The sequence below is a fragment of the Triturus cristatus genome, chromosome 3_1 (assembly GCF_964204655.1).
Source record: "Triturus cristatus chromosome 3_1, aTriCri1.1, whole genome shotgun sequence".
In the NCBI taxonomy this organism is placed as follows: domain Eukaryota; kingdom Metazoa; phylum Chordata; class Amphibia; order Caudata; family Salamandridae; genus Triturus; species Triturus cristatus.
In genome coordinates, this window is record NC_140583.1 from 425,947,913 (window position 1) to 425,969,475 (window position 21,563).

The following is a 21,563-nucleotide window of genomic DNA, read 5'->3' on the forward strand; positions in this document are numbered from 1 at the left end:
TTTGTTATCCATGATTGGCATATTTGACTTACTGGTCAGTCTCTAGTAAAGTGCACTAAGTGTGCCAGGACTGGTAAATCAAATACTACAAGTAGGCCTGCAGCACTGATTGTGCCACCCACATGAGTAGCTCTGAAAATGTAACTCAGACCTGCCACTGCAGTGAGTGTGCGCAGTTGTTAACTGCCATGTCGACTTGGCAAGTGCATCCACTTGCCAGGCCCTAACCTTCCCTTTTCTTACATGTTAGTCACCCCTAAGGTAGGCCCAAGTTACCTCTGTGGGCAGGGTGCAGTCTATGTGAAAGGTAGGACATGTACTGATGTGTGGAACATGTCCTGATGGTGAAATACTGGCAATTTCCTTTTTCACTATTGAAAGGCTATCTTGCCCCATAGGACAGAATGGGGAATGCTTTGTTACATTTTACAAGCATATCTTCCCATAGGGATAAGATTGAAAAATACATTTACGCTCTCTGAACTCAGAAATTAATAACACGTTTTACTAAAGATGGTTTTAAAATTGTGTGTTTGAAAATGCCATTTTTAGAAAGTAAGCATTTTCTTGTTTAACCGTTCTGTGTGCCTCTGCCTGTTTGTGTATTGACTGTCTGGTTTTGGAGTGACCGGGCCTGGGGAGGTGCATTCTCTTAGACAGCCAAAGGGGGGAAGTTGAAGTGTGTCCTGCCTTTCCTGAATGAGTCAGGGCTGGGCTGAATAGACCTAGGCTGCATTCAGAGTAGAGGGAGGAGTTCTCACTAGCACCTGAACAGGCCCGGTCTGCATTTAGAGTGGTTGGCACCTGAATAGGGCCTGTCTGCCTCTCACAATGCTGTCTCCACCTCCTGCTTGGCAGCTGCACACGAGAGGGCAGAACTGGTTTGGACTGGGCTCAGAGACCTTTGCACAAAGAGAACAAAGGCAATTTGGAGTATAAATATTAGACCTAAAACCCCTGAACTTTAGACTACTTCTGGAATCAAGAAGAACCTGTGCCAAGGAGCAGAGCTGGAGAAACTGAGGAGATGAACTGCCCTTGCTGTGTGTCTGGAGTTGGCCTGCAGTTGCTATTTCTGCCAAGGAAAGGAGAAGGACTTTGCTGTGTCCCATGCTTGAGGAAAGTCTCCAAGCGCTGGAGTAGAGCTTGCCTCCTGTTTTGAAGTCTCAGGAACACAAAGACTTCACCCACAGCTCCCCTGAACTTCCTTGCTGGGAGTTCTGACCTTCCAGGAGTGCTCATGATGGTGTGGGGCCTCTGGAGGTTGTTTCTGCTACTGGGAGCTGGAAAGTAAGGCAGCAACAAGAAAAACTACACATTGCTCTTCTTGCGTTTCTGGAGTTGACCTGCAGTTGCTATTTCTGCCAAGGAAACGAGAAGGACTTTGCTGTGTCACGTGCTTGAGGAAAGTCTCCAAGCGCTAGAGTAGAGCTTGCCTCCTGTTTTGAAGTCTCAGGAACACAAAGACTTCATCCGCAGCTCCCCTGAACTGCCTTGCTGGGAGTTCTGACCTTCCAGGAGTGACTGTGATGGTGTTGGGCTTTTGGAGGTTGTTTCTGCTGCTGGGAGCTGGAAAGTAACGCAACAACAAGAAAAACGACGCATCGCACTTCTTGCGAAAGTTTATCCGACTCGCATTGCGGGTGGTGCGAGAAGAATCTCCCCACACCACTGCGCCGCTGCTGAAACCGATGTAGCGCCTGTCGCCACTGCAAGAATTGACGCATCAAGGGATCATGACTGAAGAAATCGACGCAGCGTCACTGGACACCACCGCTCGATGCCACCGCTTCATTCGCCGACGCATCCCAGATTTCCACGCATCATCCCTGTGTTGCAAGTTTTCCCCGACGCATCACCCGCAGATCGGAGTCATCTCAGAATCGACGCATCGCTTTCCCCTACATACCGGACCCGACGCACCCCTCCTCTGTGTCCAGCGGAACTTTCGCATCCCATCCACGAAGGTCTCAGGAATCAACGCATCTCTTTGTTTTTTATCGCTTTTCATCGCTGCGGCTGTTTGGCTTGGTGAATTTTGTCGCAACGACAGGTACTTTGCAAGAAATCACGCATCCCTAGTTTTCTATGGGCTCAGTTGCTCAAACCTTTTGAAAGTCATTTTTCCTAATACTTGTATGTTGGATGTTTGTCATTTTGGTCTTGTTAAGTTTCTATAAAAATACTTATTTTTCTAAACCAAATGTGGTGTCCATTTGTGGTGTTATGACTGTGTTACTGTGAGTGTTGGTACAAATACTTTACACATTGCCTTTGGAATAAGCCTGTCTGCTCATGCTAAGCTACCAAGGGGGTGAGCAGGGGTTATCCAGAGTGTGTATCCCCCTTTCCCTGACTAGAAGCAACTGCCAACTGGAGACCCCCATTTCTAACAAATTCCAACTGCTTATACATCAGATATCTTAGGACAGTGCCCATATTAAAAGCGGTCTATGGCATAGGTCGGTCATTATATGGTGTTTCTAATTTAAACGCATAAACGCCAGTTGAAAGTAGACACTTTTAGTTTTGGGATCTTGCAAATAATTTTTTCTTTTGGAATTCACCTGTTTTCAGGACATGTCCAATTAATTAGCACTTCACCTGCAGCACATAAAGGGCCCAAACGTGTAGTTGGGCTACAGGTAAAGTGCACATGAGCTGCTTTTTCCATTGTGAAATGTATATCATATTCCACTATCTGCTGCAAAACTTACAGAATCGAACAGCAAAAACGTTTTCAGATGTTATTAAAATCGTTTCAGGTGTTACCTGGTCATCTCTCATTAGCGAGTGCTGTGTTCAGGCACTTAAATCGTTGACGTGCTTACTCAGAGTATATAAACATTTCCAGGTGATGGGCTAGGAGAAAGGCATTTCCCGTGCAGCAGCAAATATAACTTAAATACTTCAATGCCATTCAGACAGGGCGAAAAAAATGATTTGTTAATAAATTGTTTTGTTTCACTATTCAAAAAACCCATGTGCACATCAGATTAAGAATTTCACATATAGTGCATCTCGTTTCAAGATCCCATATCTTGAATCCTAAAGTGCCTCCTAGTGAGACACGCCACAATAAATATGACACTTTCCTCGCCGGGTGAAACTGGTGGGCTGGGGCTGTTTCTTAATGAAAATAGAAACTTTCAGAACAAATGACATATTCAAAGTTCAGCTTCCTAACCAGAGGAATTCACAATGGTAGCTATTTTTGATTGTGATTTCTTCTTTTCTTTATTTAGTCTGGATGTTCTGAAATAGAACCTAGCCTCCTTAAAAGAACCGACGTGATAGCTCCCGTAAATAAACATGGCAAGTGCCTTCCTCGCTCACATCTGCGCCTCTATATATTCCTCGTGAAAACAATGATCAACAAACACTGCCAACGCACTTCCAAAATCAGCACTAATTGTAAAGCAGCGCATCCTACGATGGGCTCCTTCCAGCTTGGCGTCCAGGCATCTGCAGTAACATAGAGATGGTGTCCACAGTGGAATGCAGGTTGAATTGCTGTCGCGACAGTCTGCGGAGCCGGAAGTGGAGGGGTCGGGGCTATGTACCTGTGTGAACTGATGGGGGCTTGCTCACAGATCTCATTGTCCGGGGTGGCTGGGACTTTTCCCATACCTCAAAGATAGTGTAACATCCTGTATGCCTCCAGATTGAGGGAGTTTACCGCATGAGTGGCATGGCCAGCAAACCAACGTCTCTGAAACAGGGCTCTGATGGGAATTAAGTGCAGCCTTCCAAAATGTTTCCATACTAAGCCCGCATGGCAGTGATTAAGAGGAAACAAGTTCTACCTTTTTCGGGGAGTTTAGTGGTGAGAAAACTCCTCCGCCTATGCAACCAACACAATGCATTTCTTGTGTTGTATATCTCGAGGCCTTGACTGTGTTGCACCATTGTTTAGCCTGCAGGGGTTGAGAGAGGCCTCCTAGTGTCCTTTCTGGTTGCCAATTAAGAAACAAATGCTTCATTTAAAGGGCCATTGGCATCTCATTGTGTCCGAGTCTTATTCTGTGGGAGGAGTCAAACGTTAAAGGACCACAGTGGAGCCTAGAACCCTGTTGCAGACTCAGAAAGAATCCAACAGATCACCAGGATTTGATGTAGGTGCCCCAGTCCCTGAGTTCTATTACCATGCTTATAATGTATGACCGACAGATCTCAGGAAAAAAAGCATTAATCACGAGAAGTTGAATAGATTTCAAGTGTAAATCTGTGACCTGCATGTATTATTCTCTGTTCTGTATACGGCACATTCATCTTCTATGTCACTCCCCAATGAGTCAATTCTGTTTCAAGTTTCTAATCATATCTCTTCAATAAGTGCATCCGACTATCAGAGTTATTTTGCTGCTGTTATACGCTGGAACCTCCTGGATATACAATGATCTCAGCTGCAGGTGCCTCAACCTTGTAATGCCCTTTGTATGTGGCAAATTAAGTACACATGATCAGCGTTGTTCTCACATTAGTCCTTGTTAATTTCTTTAGGGGCAGGGTTTTAAAAATGATACACAGGCTGACTGTCACCGACTCCACTCCTCAAGACCCTGCCCTTCAAGGCTCCGCCCCTTTTGTGTTGCCTGCCTTATAGATCCTGCAGTAAATGATTTGCATTTCTAGCACTGAACAAGGATAAAGGGAATATTGAAGACAGCAGTGGCCACTCACCCAGAAAGGCCTATCATGTATGTTCCTCTCATGCTCACAAGTGAAACTGGGATCTAGGGAATCAAAAATCAGTGTGACGGCTGATCAGCTTCCAGAGACATTGCTTGTTTTCAGCACCAAACACGCTGGCAAGGGAAGATGTAAAAACACAAAGAGCAGGGAGAGTCTGCAAGTGTCTGGGGGAGGTTAGGAAGATGTTCGGAAGGCATGAGCCCAGAAAAGACAACATGCATCTATGATCGCCCGCTGCTGGCAAAAATGATGTGTGGAAGGTGTGTAAGACCTCAAAAGTAAGTAACGAAATGAGAATGAACCATAAAAGACTCATTGATGGCAGGAAGGGCTTGGTGTCAGAGAAGAATGTAATAAGAACATCTGAGGTCACTCTGTGAATTGGAGGGTAGACGTTTTGATGGAGTCAATACTTTCCAAAGAGACGGCTTGACATCTCCCTGTATGGTACTTTTCCAAATATTTTTTTAAAAATGTATGTATATCTGCAATTAATGCACTGTATTTAAAACTAGTGGGTGCTGTGTGTATTAACCAATCTCTCCCAGCCTCTTTCATTGTTGAGCATGTTGCACGTTGGGGCTGCCCTTTTTTTACCAGCATTGTGTGTTCCCTATGGAACCACTGATCTTGTCATTAGACCTTCACCTGATATTCTTGTTTTAAACAATGCCAATAAATCAATGAAAATATTAGCCTATGACTAGGACATTATATTAATAGTCACTACTTCCCAAGATTCCACTGCCCCTGCTTTTGGACATGTCATACACGTCACACAGCGACGTGGTATATATTCGGGTTTACAACAAACATAGTATAGTTTCAAGTTATTAAAGTGAATTTTCCAAATACTGAGCAACTTCTAAGCACGTCAGTTTCAGATTTCCTTGATCAAGAATCAAGCTGCCCTGTTATCAATTTTGATTTCCTTCTACAGAAAGGAAATGCTGTAATTTACAACTCAAACTCACCAACCAGGATAATAAACTAAAATGTCTACACTTTATGCTTGCCTTCATTTATTCCGGGTGACTACCTGCTATATCACAAACTATTTTTAAGAAGCTGCAACCTTTCTGTCTTGCTTTAATTTGGAGAGCTATAAGGGCCCATCAGACTTATAAATAGGCCGCTTACCACAGTGGACAAAGGACATTCACTACATGATCCCTGGCGGAACGACTGGCCAGCTCCTAAGAGTCAGATCCCACAAGCACTTCGGGCAGACTGTTACAGGGAAAATCAGAAAAAAATATTTTCTCAAAATTAAGCACCCAAATATCTTTCAAAAATCTAGATGAAGAATACCCGTGCACTCATTTTTTATTTATTTATGTATGTGATTTGCTGAGCACGTGCATGCCCAAGGGATTGACAGCAATAATTAAAGTATAACCTAATGGGATGCCAGGGAGCTAATGGTAAGGATTTTCCTAAATGGCAGGTTTTTGTGCTGGATCTGAAAATGAAAGCAGGGCAGTTTAAAGGTAGAGAGTTAGTACGACAAAAGCGCAGACTGGTTTAAACCTTATTTTATTGTTTTACATTGCAATATTTATATATCGCTTACTAGCACTATTTGTGGTGTGCGTAAAACACTTGCCTACATTGGTAGCATGCTACACCATGTAAGGTGTATGTTTGGAAGTATGTTATCTGTGTTTTGATCCTATGTGGAAAGCGTATCCATGCTGTGCGTGATGACCACTGAGGTGAGGGTATTGTGCCATAGGATGCAGCGCTTAGCAGTATGATAAATGAAGAGGTGTAAGAGAGAGGCAGTTTATGGTTTTCAGTAATCTCAGTGTCTCTGAATATAATTGTTAGACCTGTCATTATTAGGGTGGTCTTTCCCCATACCTTTTGCCTTTTGCCTCCCATTTTTGCTTATTGTTTTAGTTGGCCTTAGGACTCTGAGCACTGTACTACTGCTAACCAGGGATAAAGTGCTTGTGCTTCTTCCCTAAACATGATGACATTGGTGTATACCGGATTGGCATAATTATTGTATTGGTAAGTCCCTTGTAAAGTGGTATACCATATACCTAGACTTCATATGCTACTAGTGAGCTGCAGCACTGGTTGTGTCACCCACAGAAGTAGCCTTTCAAACCTGTCAAAGTCCTGCCACTGCAGTGCCTGTATGTGCAGTTTACTGCCACTTCGACTTGGCATTTAAAACTACTTTATAACAAAGCAAGACCTACCCCGGAAAAAGAAATAATGATTAAAATTTATGTGTGTTCTAGGTACCCAATACTTGTAGTGCCTATCTCGCTCTCACTCTCTGGTGTTTCTGCCACTGAAATGGAAAGACTGCTGTTATACACCGCCTGAGTCTGTACTTACAGGCTGTGACAACAACAAGCTCCTAGGTGTCGAAGTGTTTCCCTGCACTGTTGTGCTGTAAAAACCTACTAGTGGTAAAGGCCAAAGTACAAAACCAAAACCAAAAAAGGTGTGATAGGCCGGCAGTGCCTCACGGAAGCAGCCCCAACGAGGTTTGTGTAGACAGGTACTCGCCTACTACCTCCTGTTATCATCATCGGCTACTGCCGCCCAAACAGAAACAGAAAAGGAGGAAAATAATAAGGAGTGCTGGGACCCTCATGCTAATCCTAATAACCGGTGTCTAAAGGGCAAACTATATAGTGAGGTGTATCTAATAATGTGAAGAAAAAGAGGAAATGTCGACCCAACAGCGGGGGGACTGAGTCTGATCAGGACTCGAGTCACTCCAATTAAAACCGAGCAGCACTACACTGGCTGTGTGCAACTTTATTCTATGCTGTGTCGCTGCTCATTAAAACCGACATGTTTCGTTGCCCAGTTAAATTTAGCGGCAACTTCATCAGGGCTTGGGTCGACTGGTCTCTCTGCGTCGCTAGTGTGGACCAGCGATTACTTAGTCAGCACCTGGGGGAAAACATAATTAAAAACATAGACTCAGTATCTCACCCAACCGGTCAAAACCAGTCCATCCGAGCATCTGCTTGTCCTCCAAAATACCAGCTTCACACCTGACGTGTATATTTACCATCATAGATGCTGTCTTTCAGCATACCTGAACCTTCGGTATGTGAGTATCTGTGGTGTCTTAAAAAACCTTGGACTGTTTGTTCAGAGGCTGCGGAACCGCGTTTCTGTAAGTGCACACAGAAATGTAACAGTTAATAAAGTACCCCTGTATATACACTGTTCAGTCCCCTCTGCTCAAATATCGTGTGTCAACTCATTAACGATAGATTACAGTGTCGTATATGCAGAGCCCAGCAATGATGACAGTGTTAAAAAATCACCCTTGATTACATTGTTGCTGCTATCTATTTTTATGAATGACCAACATCAAATGATATTCAAACGCTGTGCTACGAAACGCTAGTGCCGCGGCTGCCTTCAGTTTGAAAAACATAGGCTGCCCTGATGTTACGCGGTCGTTCAATGAGCGCTTTTGTCATGCGCTGACTCTATAATGTAGATACTGCCCTTGTAGGCGTGTGCGAATAGGGCACGCTGCTCTGCTAGCCACAGAAGGTCTTACCTCGTCAGCCTGCTCGTCAGGAATTAACTCGTCCTCAATCGCTAGTGAGAAGCCTACTTCCTGTTTAAATGCGTCATGCGCGCGGCAAACCGCGCATGTGCAGTTGTTTACTGAAGGGGCTAGCGGCCATGTTATGTAAACCGCCGCTATTGGTTGCACTATACCTGATGTCTCCCTGGTTATGTATGGGGCATGATGTGGCGTGCCAACAACCTCCCTGATTGATATATGTGTGGTCTACACGTTCCATTGTAAAAAATATACGAAAAATAAAGATCGATATATTTTAACTTGTATCATCTTTATCTGAATTGTGCAGATTATGGGGGTAGATGTCGAGGCGCTAGAATCCCACACCTTAACTGTGCCCCGATCTGTTCCTGTGTGATTTTTAGGCATGCACGACACCGCTGGTCTCCTGAAGTTATTAGTGCGAGATCAGCAGCCTCATGTGTTGATGCCTATCCCTGGTGGTAAATATATTGTATCACAGTGCTACCTTACCCCATTCAATGAAATCATTGAGGCCCTGTTGGTCTGCTTTCTCTTGGTAAATCCAACGGGCCTCCTTGGTCGAGAGCCTGGCTTCCATGTTGTAGGTGTCACCAAATACCCGCTCTAGTACCACCCAGCGTATATCTCTAGGGTTATGTCCGGCTGTCAGGAAATGCTGGACCAGCTTCGTTGTCAGTTTGCCCACCCTGATAGTACTAAGGTGTTCCTGTACTCTGATTTTTACCTTGCGAGTGGTAAGACCAATGTACTGCAAACCACATGGGCACGTTAGCCTATAGATGACGTTTTGTGTGTTGCAGTTACTAAATGAGTTCAAGTACCAGGTCTTTCCATCTCTCAAGGTAACACTTTTGGTAGGGGTGGTGAGCTCACACACTGTGCACCCGCCACATTGGTAATGCCCTGGCGGGATGCCAGTGTCCCTGGACTTAAGCTGGGGTCGTGAATGCACTAAACGGTCACGCAAGTTAGTGGACCGCTTAAAGGCAAATCGCGGATGTGGCATCGTCATGGTCGGAGTGTTGAGCAGGGGCCAGTGTCTCCTAATTACCTGTCTAATTTTGGTGGACAGGGGACCAAAAGTGGTGACCACCGGAATGCAATCTCCCTTGGTTTTGGGTGTTCTTTCTAGAAGGGCAGCTCTGGGAGTGTTTAGGGCTCGTTTCCGTGCTTGTTTGATTATCTTTGTGGGGTATGATCTTTCCTCCAATTTGCTATATAAGGCTTCAGCTTGTGTGATAAATTCCTCTGTGGAAGAACAGTTCCTGCGGTACCGCAAGAACTGCCCCACGGGCAGATTGTCTCTCAAGGCCCTGGGATGATAGGATCTGTAGTGCAGCAGGGAATTCTTGTCAGTGGGCTTTTGATGGACGTTGGTGACAAGTTTACGATTTTCCGCCCTGATGTCCAAATCCAGATATGTGGCTGCCACATCACTGATGGTCCATGTGAATTTAAGGCATTCGTCCAAGCTGTTAAGCCACACGAGGAACTCATCCAAATCGGTCCTTGGTCCCGTCCATATACACAGGACATCGTCAATATATCGCTTCCAGAGGGCAATGTGCCTCTGGAAGGGATTATCGCGATGTAGGACGTACCCGGTCTCGAATTGACCCACATAAATACAAGCTAGGCTTGGAGCAAATGTAGCCCCCGTGGATGTCCCGGACACTTGCAAATATAGCTGGTCTTTGTAAGCAAAAAAGTTTTTTGTGAGAGCCAATTCAACACATTGGAGCACAAACGATTGTGGAACATCGTAGAACCATTCACAGGTACCCAGGGCGCGTGCTGCTGCCACCAGCGTGGCTTCCTGGGGAATACTCGTGTATAACGATTCTATATCGATTGTCACCAGGAATTGATGTTGCGGATCATACTCAATGTCATTAAGGATCCTTAGAACGTCGGTGGTGTCCTGGACGTATGATGGTTGCGTGATCACACATTCCCTAAGAAAGAAGTCGGTGTACTGGGACAGTGGTTCCAGAACTGATTGAATGCCCGAGACTATAGGCCGACCCGGATGGGGCCTTTGTGCTTTGTGGATCTTCGGGACAATATAAAAAGCCGGAATCCGGGGCTTCTCGTTAATCAGGAAATCAGCTTCCTTAGCCGTCAACCATTTCTTTTCTTTGGCCTCCGCGACCATTTTATGAATGGTCGTCTGGAGGTTCTTGGTGGGGTCCCTCATCAAGGGTTGATAGTTTTGGCGAACACCCAGAAGCCTGGATACCTCAGTTTCATAATCAGCAGTATTCAGCACTACCACTGCTCCGCCCTTATCGGCAGGCTTAATAGTGATAGTGTTATTCTGCTGGAGAGATTGTATGGCTAGCCAGTCAGCGTGTGTCATGTTACTGCGGCTATGACTGTGTTGCTGTTCCTCAAGAGCGGTGATGTCCTGCATCACCTTCTGTTCGAAAACCAGGACCTCGGGGCCAATGGAATGCATAGGGGGGCAGAACAGTGAAGGACGTCTAAGGTTGGTTAAAACTACTTGCCAAGCCTTAAATGCCTCTTTTAGTACATATAAGTCATCCCTAATGTAGGCCCTAGGCAACCCAAAGGTAGGGTGGTATGTAAATAAAAGGTAGGGCATGTAACTTTATGTTTTGCATGTACTGGTACTGACAAACAAGCAATTTCATTTTTCACTATGTTGAGGCCTACCCCTCTCAAGGACAGCATTGGGAGTTTCTTAATATACTTTTAAGCTGTAATTCCTGATGAGAGAGGAGTAGCCTTTTCATGTTTCATCTGTTTGAAATGGTAATGATAAATATTCCTTACTGGTAAAGTTGGATTTAACATTACAGTTTTAAAAAAGGCACTTTTAGAATGTGGACATTTCCTGGAACTTACAGGTCTTTGTGCCTTACAGCCTGTCTCCAAAACACGTCCGGGTTAGGTGATAGCCACACTTTTTGCATTCCCTCTACACAGCCAAAAAAACAGGAAGGTGAGGCTTATCTGCATTCTGAGTGCTCATCTATATTCCTCTGCATTATGGTTGCTCTTCCTGGGCAGGGAGGAATGGGAGGGGCTGACACTTGCATTTCAATATGTAGTGTCCTGTCCACACAAAAATAACTGATTTACCCCCCCCCCCACACACAGGTAGCCTGGCAGACAGGGCTGGGTTGAAAGGGATCCTTGTGCACTTCAGAGAGTTGCTTTGAAGTCACCCCCTACATTTCAGGCACTTTTGGGTGTAAGTACTGGGTCTCTGACCCCCTGAAATCAGACATTTCTGGATCTTGAGCTGGACTTCTTTTATAAGGACTGCAGTGCTGCTTAAAGGATTCAATTGGACTGGAAGAACTGCTTTTTGGCTTGTTGCCGTGCTGCTCCCTGACTCTGCTGCTGGAGAGCTGAACTCTGCCTTTCATCCAAATGATCTCCAATGGCTTGCTGGCGTGCCTCCTGTTATCTGAAGTCTTAAGGACACTAAAGTCTTCCCACATTTCTGCTGCTGCTTCTGGACTCTCTCTTCTGTGATGCCTGGGTTGCACTCTACAAGTTCTGTGCCTCAGAAGGAATACACTCTTATTCAATGTTCCATCTACTTTTTGGACTACGTTATTATTCCCATTTATTTATATGATCATATCCTTAAGTACGTGTTATGTGCTGTACTATTATAACATTTTTCAATTTGATGGCTCAAGCTATCATTACCACACTCCAAACCTCAGGCCATTGTCGTTGTCCATATGCAATACATTTGCCTTGAAAAAGGCTTAACAGCTGCTGGCATCAGGCATCAAAGGGAAATTGTTGACAGTGTAGCAGTGGCCTTCTAAAGCCTGAAGGACATAATTTAATCCCAGATGAAGGCCGTTGCAGTTGTACAATGGGGAAACAATCATGGCTCCAATGAGTAAGATGGAACCACAAGATAAAAATTGATTGAGTCTGCTGCATTTGGTCAGGACTAATCAATTAAAAAAAACTGCTTGTTGCCTCTAATAGAATACATCACGCCACAAAGATGGAGATTACTTTAAGTAAGAGGCTCACATAGATTTAGAAAATAAGAGCCTGGCAAGATATATCACTGAACTTTACCAGGATCTGACCAGAGAAGGCCAGGTGACACTACTCGAGGACAGTTAAAAAAAAAAGAACCCATGCTAGCACTTGTTCCCTAGGGACATGTTAGTGACCGTTGTTTCAATATAATTTGTCAATAGTGACGGATGCAACAAGGAGGGCTTCCTGCATCAGCAGCCTGAAAGTACTTGTCAAATGTCTTTTAGGACTAGCAGAACTAACTCCGCACTCCTGTCTATCCGAAACACTGCCAATACTTAAAATATTTAAGTGATCACTGCTTTCTTTGAAGAATTAAAGCTGTTGAAACAATGGTTGCCAGTTTTGCAAGATGCATACATTAGAATTAGGCTTGCCCAGTGCTTAATTTGAGACCGTGGTTTCCGGTGTTCGGCGCCGGCACTTGATTGCCAACAACAGCATCTATGACAGTCTGGGATATGGTGGCACTGTTTGTCTAATTTAGGGATGAGCAGATTCACAGTCGTTAAATGATTCAATTTACATTGAAAATGACTAAAACCTCCTGCTCAAGCGATACTTATTGCTTTGGGGATATGTAGTAGTCTTAATTGTCACTTGTAGGAGTGTGATGGTTATGAGTTGTGTTGGTAATGACATTGGCATCACTGGTAGGGACAAGGGTGGTGCAAGCAGCAGTGCCCTCCTGACGAGGGCCCTGACAAGTATTTTTTTTACATATTAAGCACTGGACTGGATGGTCATCAAGTCAGTAGGACTAAGCTATGGTTCCTTCAAATGAAGCAATGCTATTGGCCGCTTAAAGGCTCTAGGGATTTGGCCTGAGCTCAAAGAATTGCTAATAAATCAATCAATTAATCAATCAATCTGGATTTGTATAGCATGGCTCTCATCTGTGAGGGCACGCAGGCACTGAGAGCGCTGCTGCAGAGAGTCTCAGTTGAATAACCTAATCTTGAGTCCTTTTCTGAATTCCAGCAAAGAGGATGAGGTCCGGAGGTGAAGTGGGAAGTCATTTCTAGGATTTTGCAGCGAGGTATGAGAAGGAGCATACTCCACTGTTGCTCCGGTGGATGCGGGGGTTGTGGGTGAAGTAGAGGGAGGCAGAGTGTACATGTCTGGAGGGAAGGTAGAATTGTAGGCTGTGGTTTATGTATGCTGGTCCCTGGTTGTGGAGGGGTTTGAAAGTGTGGATGAACATCTTGAACTGGAATCTCTTCTGAATGGGGAGCCAGTGGAGCTTCTTGAGGTGAGGGGTGATGTGGGAGAACCGTTTAGGCAGGTTTAGGATCAGTCTGGCCACTGATTTCTGAATGGTTTGCAGTCTCTTGATGGATGGGTTTTCAGTTTTTCATTCACTAAGGGTTTTTGTGCACTAAATGGAAGGGGCTTTCATATTAGCTCGGCACAATTGTTGTATCACGTTTTGGTTCTTTGAGCACTCATTTCAGGTTGAGCATTTTTTGTAGCAGGCAAGGGGAATTACTATTATGTTTACACAAGTATGTTTTTTACAAAAGATGCAGGGTGGGATTGATTAAGGGGCAATCACAGGGGGAGTTAATAGTATGAGTACGCAAATGTTAAAGACAGCTTGCATTAAGCAGATGGTTTAGATGTCTTTTTTATTATTATTTCAGTTACCCCTGATGAAGGGCTAAAATAGCCCAAAATGCATTGGGTGGAACTACGTGAGGCTCACTTTGCCACTGGATTCAAGATAGCCTGGCTGAGGAGGGTTACAAACCCGAAACCGGTCCCAGGATGATTGTTTCCGGTCCAGGGAAGACATGGCTTGGCAGTTCGGGCTGGACTGTTCCCATGAGGCATAGGGTCAGACTGATTTGCATATGGCCATGTCTGAACTGGGGTGGTGGAGTGAGCTAAAGAATGATGATGGATTAAACCCAGATCAGTTGACTGGGGGTGAGTGTTTGATTTGCTCAAGTGCTCCATCCATCATCCCCTTTGGTATCGCTTTATTCGCCCTAAGTTGGCAGGGTATGCCCAGACGTGGGTCCCTTGCTCATTTTGCCACTGGATTCAAGATAGCCTGGCTGAGGAGGGTTACAAACCCGAAACCGGTCCCAGGATGATTGTTTCCGATCCAGGGAAGACATGGCTTGGCAGTTCGGGCTGGACTGTTCCCATGAGGCACAGGGTCAGACTGATTTGCATGTGGCCATGTCTGAACTGGGGTGGTGGAGTGAGCTAAAGAATGATGATGGATTAAACCCAGATCAGTTGACTGGGGGTGAGTGTTTGATTTGATCAAGTGCTTCGTCCATCATCCCCTTTGGTATCGCTTACGTGAAGCTACTCAGCATGAATTGTTTACCCTACATGTCGATGTTGAAGCCCGGATGGGCATGCAGAAGGCATTTGAAAAATATAAAATAAAGAACTTCTGTGGAATCTCGCTGTCTTCGTAGTGATTATGATCTAATGGATTAACTTTTGAATGAGCTTTAGACAAAATATTGGTTTACAATTTGGATTTAACTTGGAGTACGGCATGCATATTTGTTTATTGTGAGGACCAATTCCTGCACTTAGCAGTGCAACTGATTGGCGCGTAAGACACATGCCTTCTGGATTACTTTTAGAAATTTGGCATTTTCTTGTCCTAACCATTTGGTGCCTGCAGCATGTATTCTGGGTCACATCAGTTGGTGTAGCTGGCAGTTGGTCTTTGTTTATTGCTCCAAAACACTGAGGCAAAGGGTGAATAGGTGTTGGCCGGATGGGTCATCTCTCACTTGATAGGGGAGAACCTATCAACTACATCACAATGGTTCTGCCTGATCATACTCCCGAAGGGTTTCACACTAGTCTTTTGTGCCCCCAGACAAGCTGGGGCCAGGGCAGGGAGGCAGGAAATTCCAAACACCTTTGGGGCTGGAAAGCTCCAAAACCTTCTCCTAATTCAAAGCTGGTACCAAGTATAAATAGTGGACTCTCAGACCCTACTCTTCAATACACCTCTGAACCTGTGGAAGACTCAGAATGACTGCTGTGCTGCTCTGTCGAAAGTAGGACTGCTACTTTGTAGCCTTGCTACTCCGCTGCCCTACTGCCTGAGTGAAAAGTACTGGACCTGCCTCTTGAACCTCAGACTACCAAGGTGACTCAAAGGGCTAGTTAGCTGGCCTCCTGATCAGAGCCTCAGGGACAGAAAAGGCTCACACCACCTTGAATTCAGCACCTGGACTCTGCCTGCTGCCCCCCAAGGGGTGGTGCTACCCCAGTCCTGGACTCTTGAAAGTGGGCCTGAAGATGCTCTGCCAGCCCAGCTGTGGTCTCTTGGATAGAACTGATGCAGAGCAACACATCTCCTTGCATCTTCACATCAAAACCACCTCTGAACAATGAACCCCCCAGAACCAGGGCCTCATATCGCTGCCTGCAACTCCTCGGAACCGGCACTGTGCACCGCATCCCCACGGCAGTACGTCACATCACAAGCTTTGTAAACAGCATCCTCGACTACGACGCCGGACCTCGCATCGCAAGACCCATCGAAGGCTTTATCATAACCCGGCTGCGCAATACATCTCCATTTCAGGACTACACATCACAGCCTGCAGCTTTTTCTGAACCGCTGATGTGTGACACATCCTCAACGCGGATGTTGCAACACTCAGCAACCAGGATTTATGGTACTTTGTTCAGTCGGCCTAACTTGCTTCCTGTATCCGGTCCGCGCTCCATCGCAGTCGGTGTGAACTTGTGACTTTGTCCCGGTCTGCCGCGACCAGATAACCACAGTTGGCACTTTGTGCTACTAGGTACTATGTTTGTCTAAATCTTTAAAATTGCCTATCTCCAGCCCTACTGATTAAAATTTTGCTGTTTTGGTGTCAAATGTTTTATTACATTTTACCCTATTTTTCTAAATTGATGTGTTTTTTTCTTATGTTATACTTTCACTTTGATACTGTTGGCGTGCTGCATAAATACTCCACATTGCCCCTAAGTTAAACAAGACTGCTTTTGTGCCAAGCTATCAGAGGTTTAAGCACAGGTTAATTTGAGGTTTGCTTGTGTGTCTCCCTGACAAATTGTAGTTGCTGCTTGCGTAGAGTTTCACCCCCCTCAACCAGTAATCCAATTTCTTACAAATATCAATTACAAAAATACTAGGAGCAGCATTGAAAACAATATGCTGTGTTTTTAGCCAGTTTTGATCTGTGTGAGGTTAAAAAGATTGAAAGCTGCAAATCATGTATCTGATTATGGGTTATGTGGTAAATATGGAAATTCCAGATGTAAGTGTAAAGTGCAGCAGCTACGGAATTGTACAATTCCAGCGGCCCTGACTAATATAACTTGACTTCTCAAAAAACAAAATGGATATCAAACAAGATTTGCTTTTTTAAAGAAGTTTGAGGAAAAAGAAGACAAGTGGTATGTGTGGTTTGTTTCTGACATTTACTTTCAGAAGCTGTTTTCCTCTAAATGTGAACGCCAGTCTACTAAGTAATAGCATAAAAAAGATTAATACAGTTGAGTTTGGGAATTTCTTGCAACACATGGGCCATCCATAAGATAAATCTTTTTTTAACCATTGTGCCATGAAAACATTAAATGCAAAGATTTTGTTTTCCTAACTGAAGCTTTTAAATATTTTAAAACAGGTTAGACATAAAGCAGTATGGAAGTAAATTCATTCAGTAAAATACGCAAACTCAGGTATTACTTTTTTGTAAAGCAATTTTCTTACTGGTGTTAAACTTTTTGATTTTACTAAAACATGTATAGATCTGTATTTACATTTAGGGGCTATCACCCAGCCCTTTTAACCCATTGGCCTGTTGTTGTGTCATTCGCATTTTTCTTTCACCCTCTACAGCATACAGCATGGGGAAATAAGTTAGACCTTTTCAGCTATTGGCTAGCTGCACTCTGAGTGACATCACCCTGCTGCTGCATGAGGAGCACATCCACACACAAAGTAGTTCCTTTAAGTACCAGGGGCCATTGTGGCAATGTGTGCTTTTTCAGACCAAAAACATTTTTGTTTGTAGCCAATGCTTTTTTATATTGGTGAGAGCCAAGCAATTCCCCAACAAAAAAGTTGCACAGAAACAATGGCGAAACAAGCACTCTCAAAGCCAAAGAGCTGCCAGCCAATGCATACCTATTGGCGTTGTCAACACTTGTTTTGTAAAGCATTTACATATCTTACCAGTATGGTTTTTGCAGTTTCAAACTACTCTTGCCAATGGGTGACCCAGAACTCTCCCTCACCAAAAACTCTACTTTCTTCAATGGCGAGGGCATCCAACATCAATTAGGGTGTTATGTGCTCTGAAACAAATACAATAAATAAAGATGTGTATGCAGGAAACAAAACAACCCAGTTGTTACTATCTTACAACATAAATTTGAATAAAATTAACAATGATTAATTGGAAACAATGAAATTCAGACTATATATAAATCTATTTGGCTAAATCATAGGACCTGATTGGAGGACCCAATGTCTTTTAGGCTGAAGGATGTGCTTTACTTTCATCCATGAAGGAGGCAAACCTGCACACAATTTTAGACTCTGTCTACTATTATCCATAGGGACCACGGAAGCAGGCAGTGAAGGAGATGAACAGTGGCATGGAGAAGAAGCAGGCCTGGCTCACGAAGAACCAAAGGAGAGCTTTTTATGCTGCTGTGGCTGCTGACAATTTTAGAGATGGTGTGAAAAGCCTACTGCAGGTGAGTGTACTATGGGTAAGAATTAAACACCTTCTGCAGACTTTTCCAAAGATGGTGGTAAGGCTGTCGAAGATTAAAGCCTGACTTTGGTCTTCATATCATCTTTTCATGTCTTCTGCCAGCTTAAGCTTCAATTTGTTACGAGGCTTTGTGGTACAGAGGGTGTCAGTCGGTTTATTACTGGATAGCTTGTAAAAACAAATATTCAGGGAATGTGTGCTTATAAAGTACAGCACTGTCATCAGTCCTGTACATTCAATGTGAGAACAAAATGAGGCTCTGGTGTTACACCTCTGAGGTTCAGCAGTCTGAAACCTACTATAAAAGGACTTGGAGAGCCAGGGACATGGACCGCGGGAACACAATGAACCACATTATACGAAGGATGTGAGGCTAGCCCCTGTAATGAGGACTACTGAAATACCATAATGCAGTTGTGAAAATCTTTAAAATCGTTAACAAAAAATCTTTCATTCCATCTGAATCACTAACTTTTTCACTTACCCCTTACTCCATCGTCAGAAATTGTGTAAGATATGAGATGTCTGATCTATAATTTCCATAAAAACCAAAATGCTGATTTTCTAATATATGCTAATTGTTTTGGTAGGAAAGATGAGCTCTCGTTTAGCCTTTACTGCTGCAAAATAATTTGAAAGCCCTTGAAAGTAGCGTTCTCAATAAAAAGTACTATTAATATTTGTGCTTGTGTCTTATAAGTATCGAGATAATATGTAGAGTGACTTGTGAATTTAGGCAAGCAAGAACAATTACCATTTTTAAAAATAAGTTAATTGACCTTTGTTCCTTGTTCTCCACAGTATCTATGCCTTTTTCTGGCTGCACACTCTTTTGTGCCAGCAACCCATGTAGTTGGGTAGCCTTGTCTTGGCAACAAATGTTGTCCTGCCTTTGGCACTGTATCTCTTTTAGGCCTTGTGTTGGCGACATTCTTTTTTGAAGCTGTAGACCTTGTCTTGTTATAGGCCCTATTGTGGTTGCAGGCATTTTTTGGGATGTGGGCAATTTTTCAGCCCTGCCTTGAGAAATTCTCTAGGTAGGAGCTCTTATTGTGGTTTTGGTTATTGTCTATGTGGACGTCCATGCTCTGGTGAATCACAAAAAAGTACAGAGCATTCCTACTAACCTAAGAATGTGTGTATATGCATGGGGTTTTATGTAGCACAACATTAGATACAGAGAAAAAGTTAACTGTACAAAGACCGACTAAAAGGGAAGAGTCCTGAAGAATGGGGAAAGGGATGTAGGCAGGTCAATATTTCTTTTTCCTTATTGTGATATACTTCATGTTTCCACTAATTGTACTCTTATTATTATCACAATTTAATAACGAGATGGGACGATAACTACTGCATAGCAGAGGATCTTTACCAGGTTTTGGTAGCAAAGCAATAACTGCTTTGTTAGAGAGAGGCCCCAATGAAGATTCATTATCCGCTTCTTGAACTACAGCATGTAGTATATCAATAACATTTTGTCCTGTCCATCGATAGAATTCAGCAGGGAATCCAACTTCCTCAGGAGCATTGTGGTAAGGTAGGGTAGCAATGGCTCTGGAAACCTCGTCTTTGGTCATTTTACCTTCAAGAATGCCTCTACCATCATCAGAGAGACAGGGAAGGTCCACCTTTGTAAGAAACGTAGACATCTTATCCAAATCTATCTGAGTGCCTGGCGTATAAAGAGATTGGTTGAAAGAGGCGAATTCATTGCCAATATCTTGAGGTCTCGTAAGCATGTCACCTTGTGCTGTTCAAATAGCCGGAATAGCCATAGCTGCGTCTCTTTGACACAATTGTGCAACTAACAATCTCCCTTCCTTTTCCCCCTGGTCGTAATGTTGCCCCTTCATTCTCTGCAGAGCATATTCGGCTTTGGATGTAAAAATGTTATTTAAGCCATACGTTCTTGCTCTCGTGTTTTACAATTCTGCAAGGTTGGGGTTAGTGTGTACAGGCGAGAATAAGATTGAATGCCGCGTTCTAATTCTGTTTGCCGCGCAGTATTATGCTTATTAACAAGTGCTGCATCACGCATTAACTGACCCCTAATAGTGGCTTTAGCTGCAGTCCAAATAGTTCTGTTGGAAGTTACAGAGCCGTGATTGATTGAAAGATAGTCTTGGAGATGTGATTGGAACTAAGATTGACCCTTGGGAGTCCTATGCCGTTGGATGTTCATGCACCAGGGTTTATGTCCTGGCCTAGAGAGTCCTAGTTCTAGAGAGAAGTGGACAGGGGAGTGGTCAGACAAAGCTGTTTCCAAGATGCGAGACTCTGCGACCAATTGAACCACTTTTAGTGATGTCAGAAAGTAATCGAAGCGAGAGAATGTGCCATTGGTGGGAGAAAAGAAGGTGTATTCTGTGTCTGTTGGATGACTAAGATGCAAATGGTCAAATAATCTGTTATTCAACATTACATCATCTAATAGAGCTCTATCTGCAGCATTTCCTTTGCATAACAGACCTGTTTTGTCTAGAATTGGGACTCGCGCTATATTCCAATCCCTGCCTGTGAGGCATCTATCTCTGTTAATAGTTGGTTCAACTGGAGGAAGGATTTTTTGGTCCCTGTCACAGCGTAAACTGATCCCAGACAAATGTAAGTATCTCCAATATGTAATTTAGCAAAAGCATAACGTCCATCAGGATCTGACCATGTTTTGGAGACCGTGACTGGGAGTGATTTGCAAATAAGGATTGCAACTCCACATTTGCAGATAGGGCCAGTGTCTGTGGGTTCACCCTTTCAAATACTGCTGTGTATGACCTTCCCCACCCAATCTCTGCAGAGTTTATCAGATTCTAGCGTATCTAGATGGGTTTCTTGTAGTAAAGCCACATCCACATGTTTGTAAGATAGCACTTTTTTTCTTTTAATGCAGTGGGTGAGACCATGGACATTCCATGTGATTGTACATAGAGGATGAGTGCTTGCCATGCTGAAGTAATGTAAAAATGAATTAATAATACAAAACTCGATGTCCTTGTCGAGGTGAAGAGAGGGGGGGTAGAAAGAATACAATGTAAGGAACAAAGGAGAGATAGAAAAAAGGTAACCTGGCTTACCACAAAGACACCAGTGTATTGGTATGTAGGAACGATCAAGAAGGAAGAAAAATAGTCTAGGCAAATAGTATAGTGTAGACAAAGTAATAAGTTGTTTTTTGTGTTTCGAGGGAGATAAAGAAGAAGAAGAAGAGGAGGCGTGAGGATATAAATGAAAAGGGGGAGTAAAGATGGGACAAGACTGGGGGTCCTAAACTGTTAACCGAGGGTCTGGGCTCACTGGAGCACCGCCGCGGGGGAGGGACCCATCAGAAAAAACGAAATAATTAGTAGGGCAGGTAATGATTTTAAGATAAAAGCCTATGATAAGAAATTAGTCCAATTGAGAAGTACAAAATAAGATAACATATAGGTGAGTGAGGGTGAGAGTACAATTAGTGGAAACATGAAGTATATCACAATAAGGAAAAAGAAATAATAATTTAATGGGTTAATTTGAAGGAATATACATTATGTTTTTAA

The 21,563-nt window shown here is 43.7% G+C and overlaps 1 protein-coding gene across 4 annotated transcripts in view; it reads left to right on the forward strand.

The window, feature by feature from the left end:
• SLC12A1 (solute carrier family 12 member 1) overlaps positions 1-21,563 on the forward strand; it is a 381,560-nt gene that overhangs the window by 223,780 nt on the left and 136,217 nt on the right. For all 4 annotated transcript variants that reach the window (XM_085644206.1, XM_085644209.1, XM_085644207.1 and 1 more), the window contains one exon: positions 17,870-18,010. In XM_085644206.1, the coding sequence (XP_085500332.1) occupies positions 17,870-18,010 (141 nt within the window). The remainder of the gene's footprint in view (positions 1-17,869; positions 18,011-21,563) is intronic.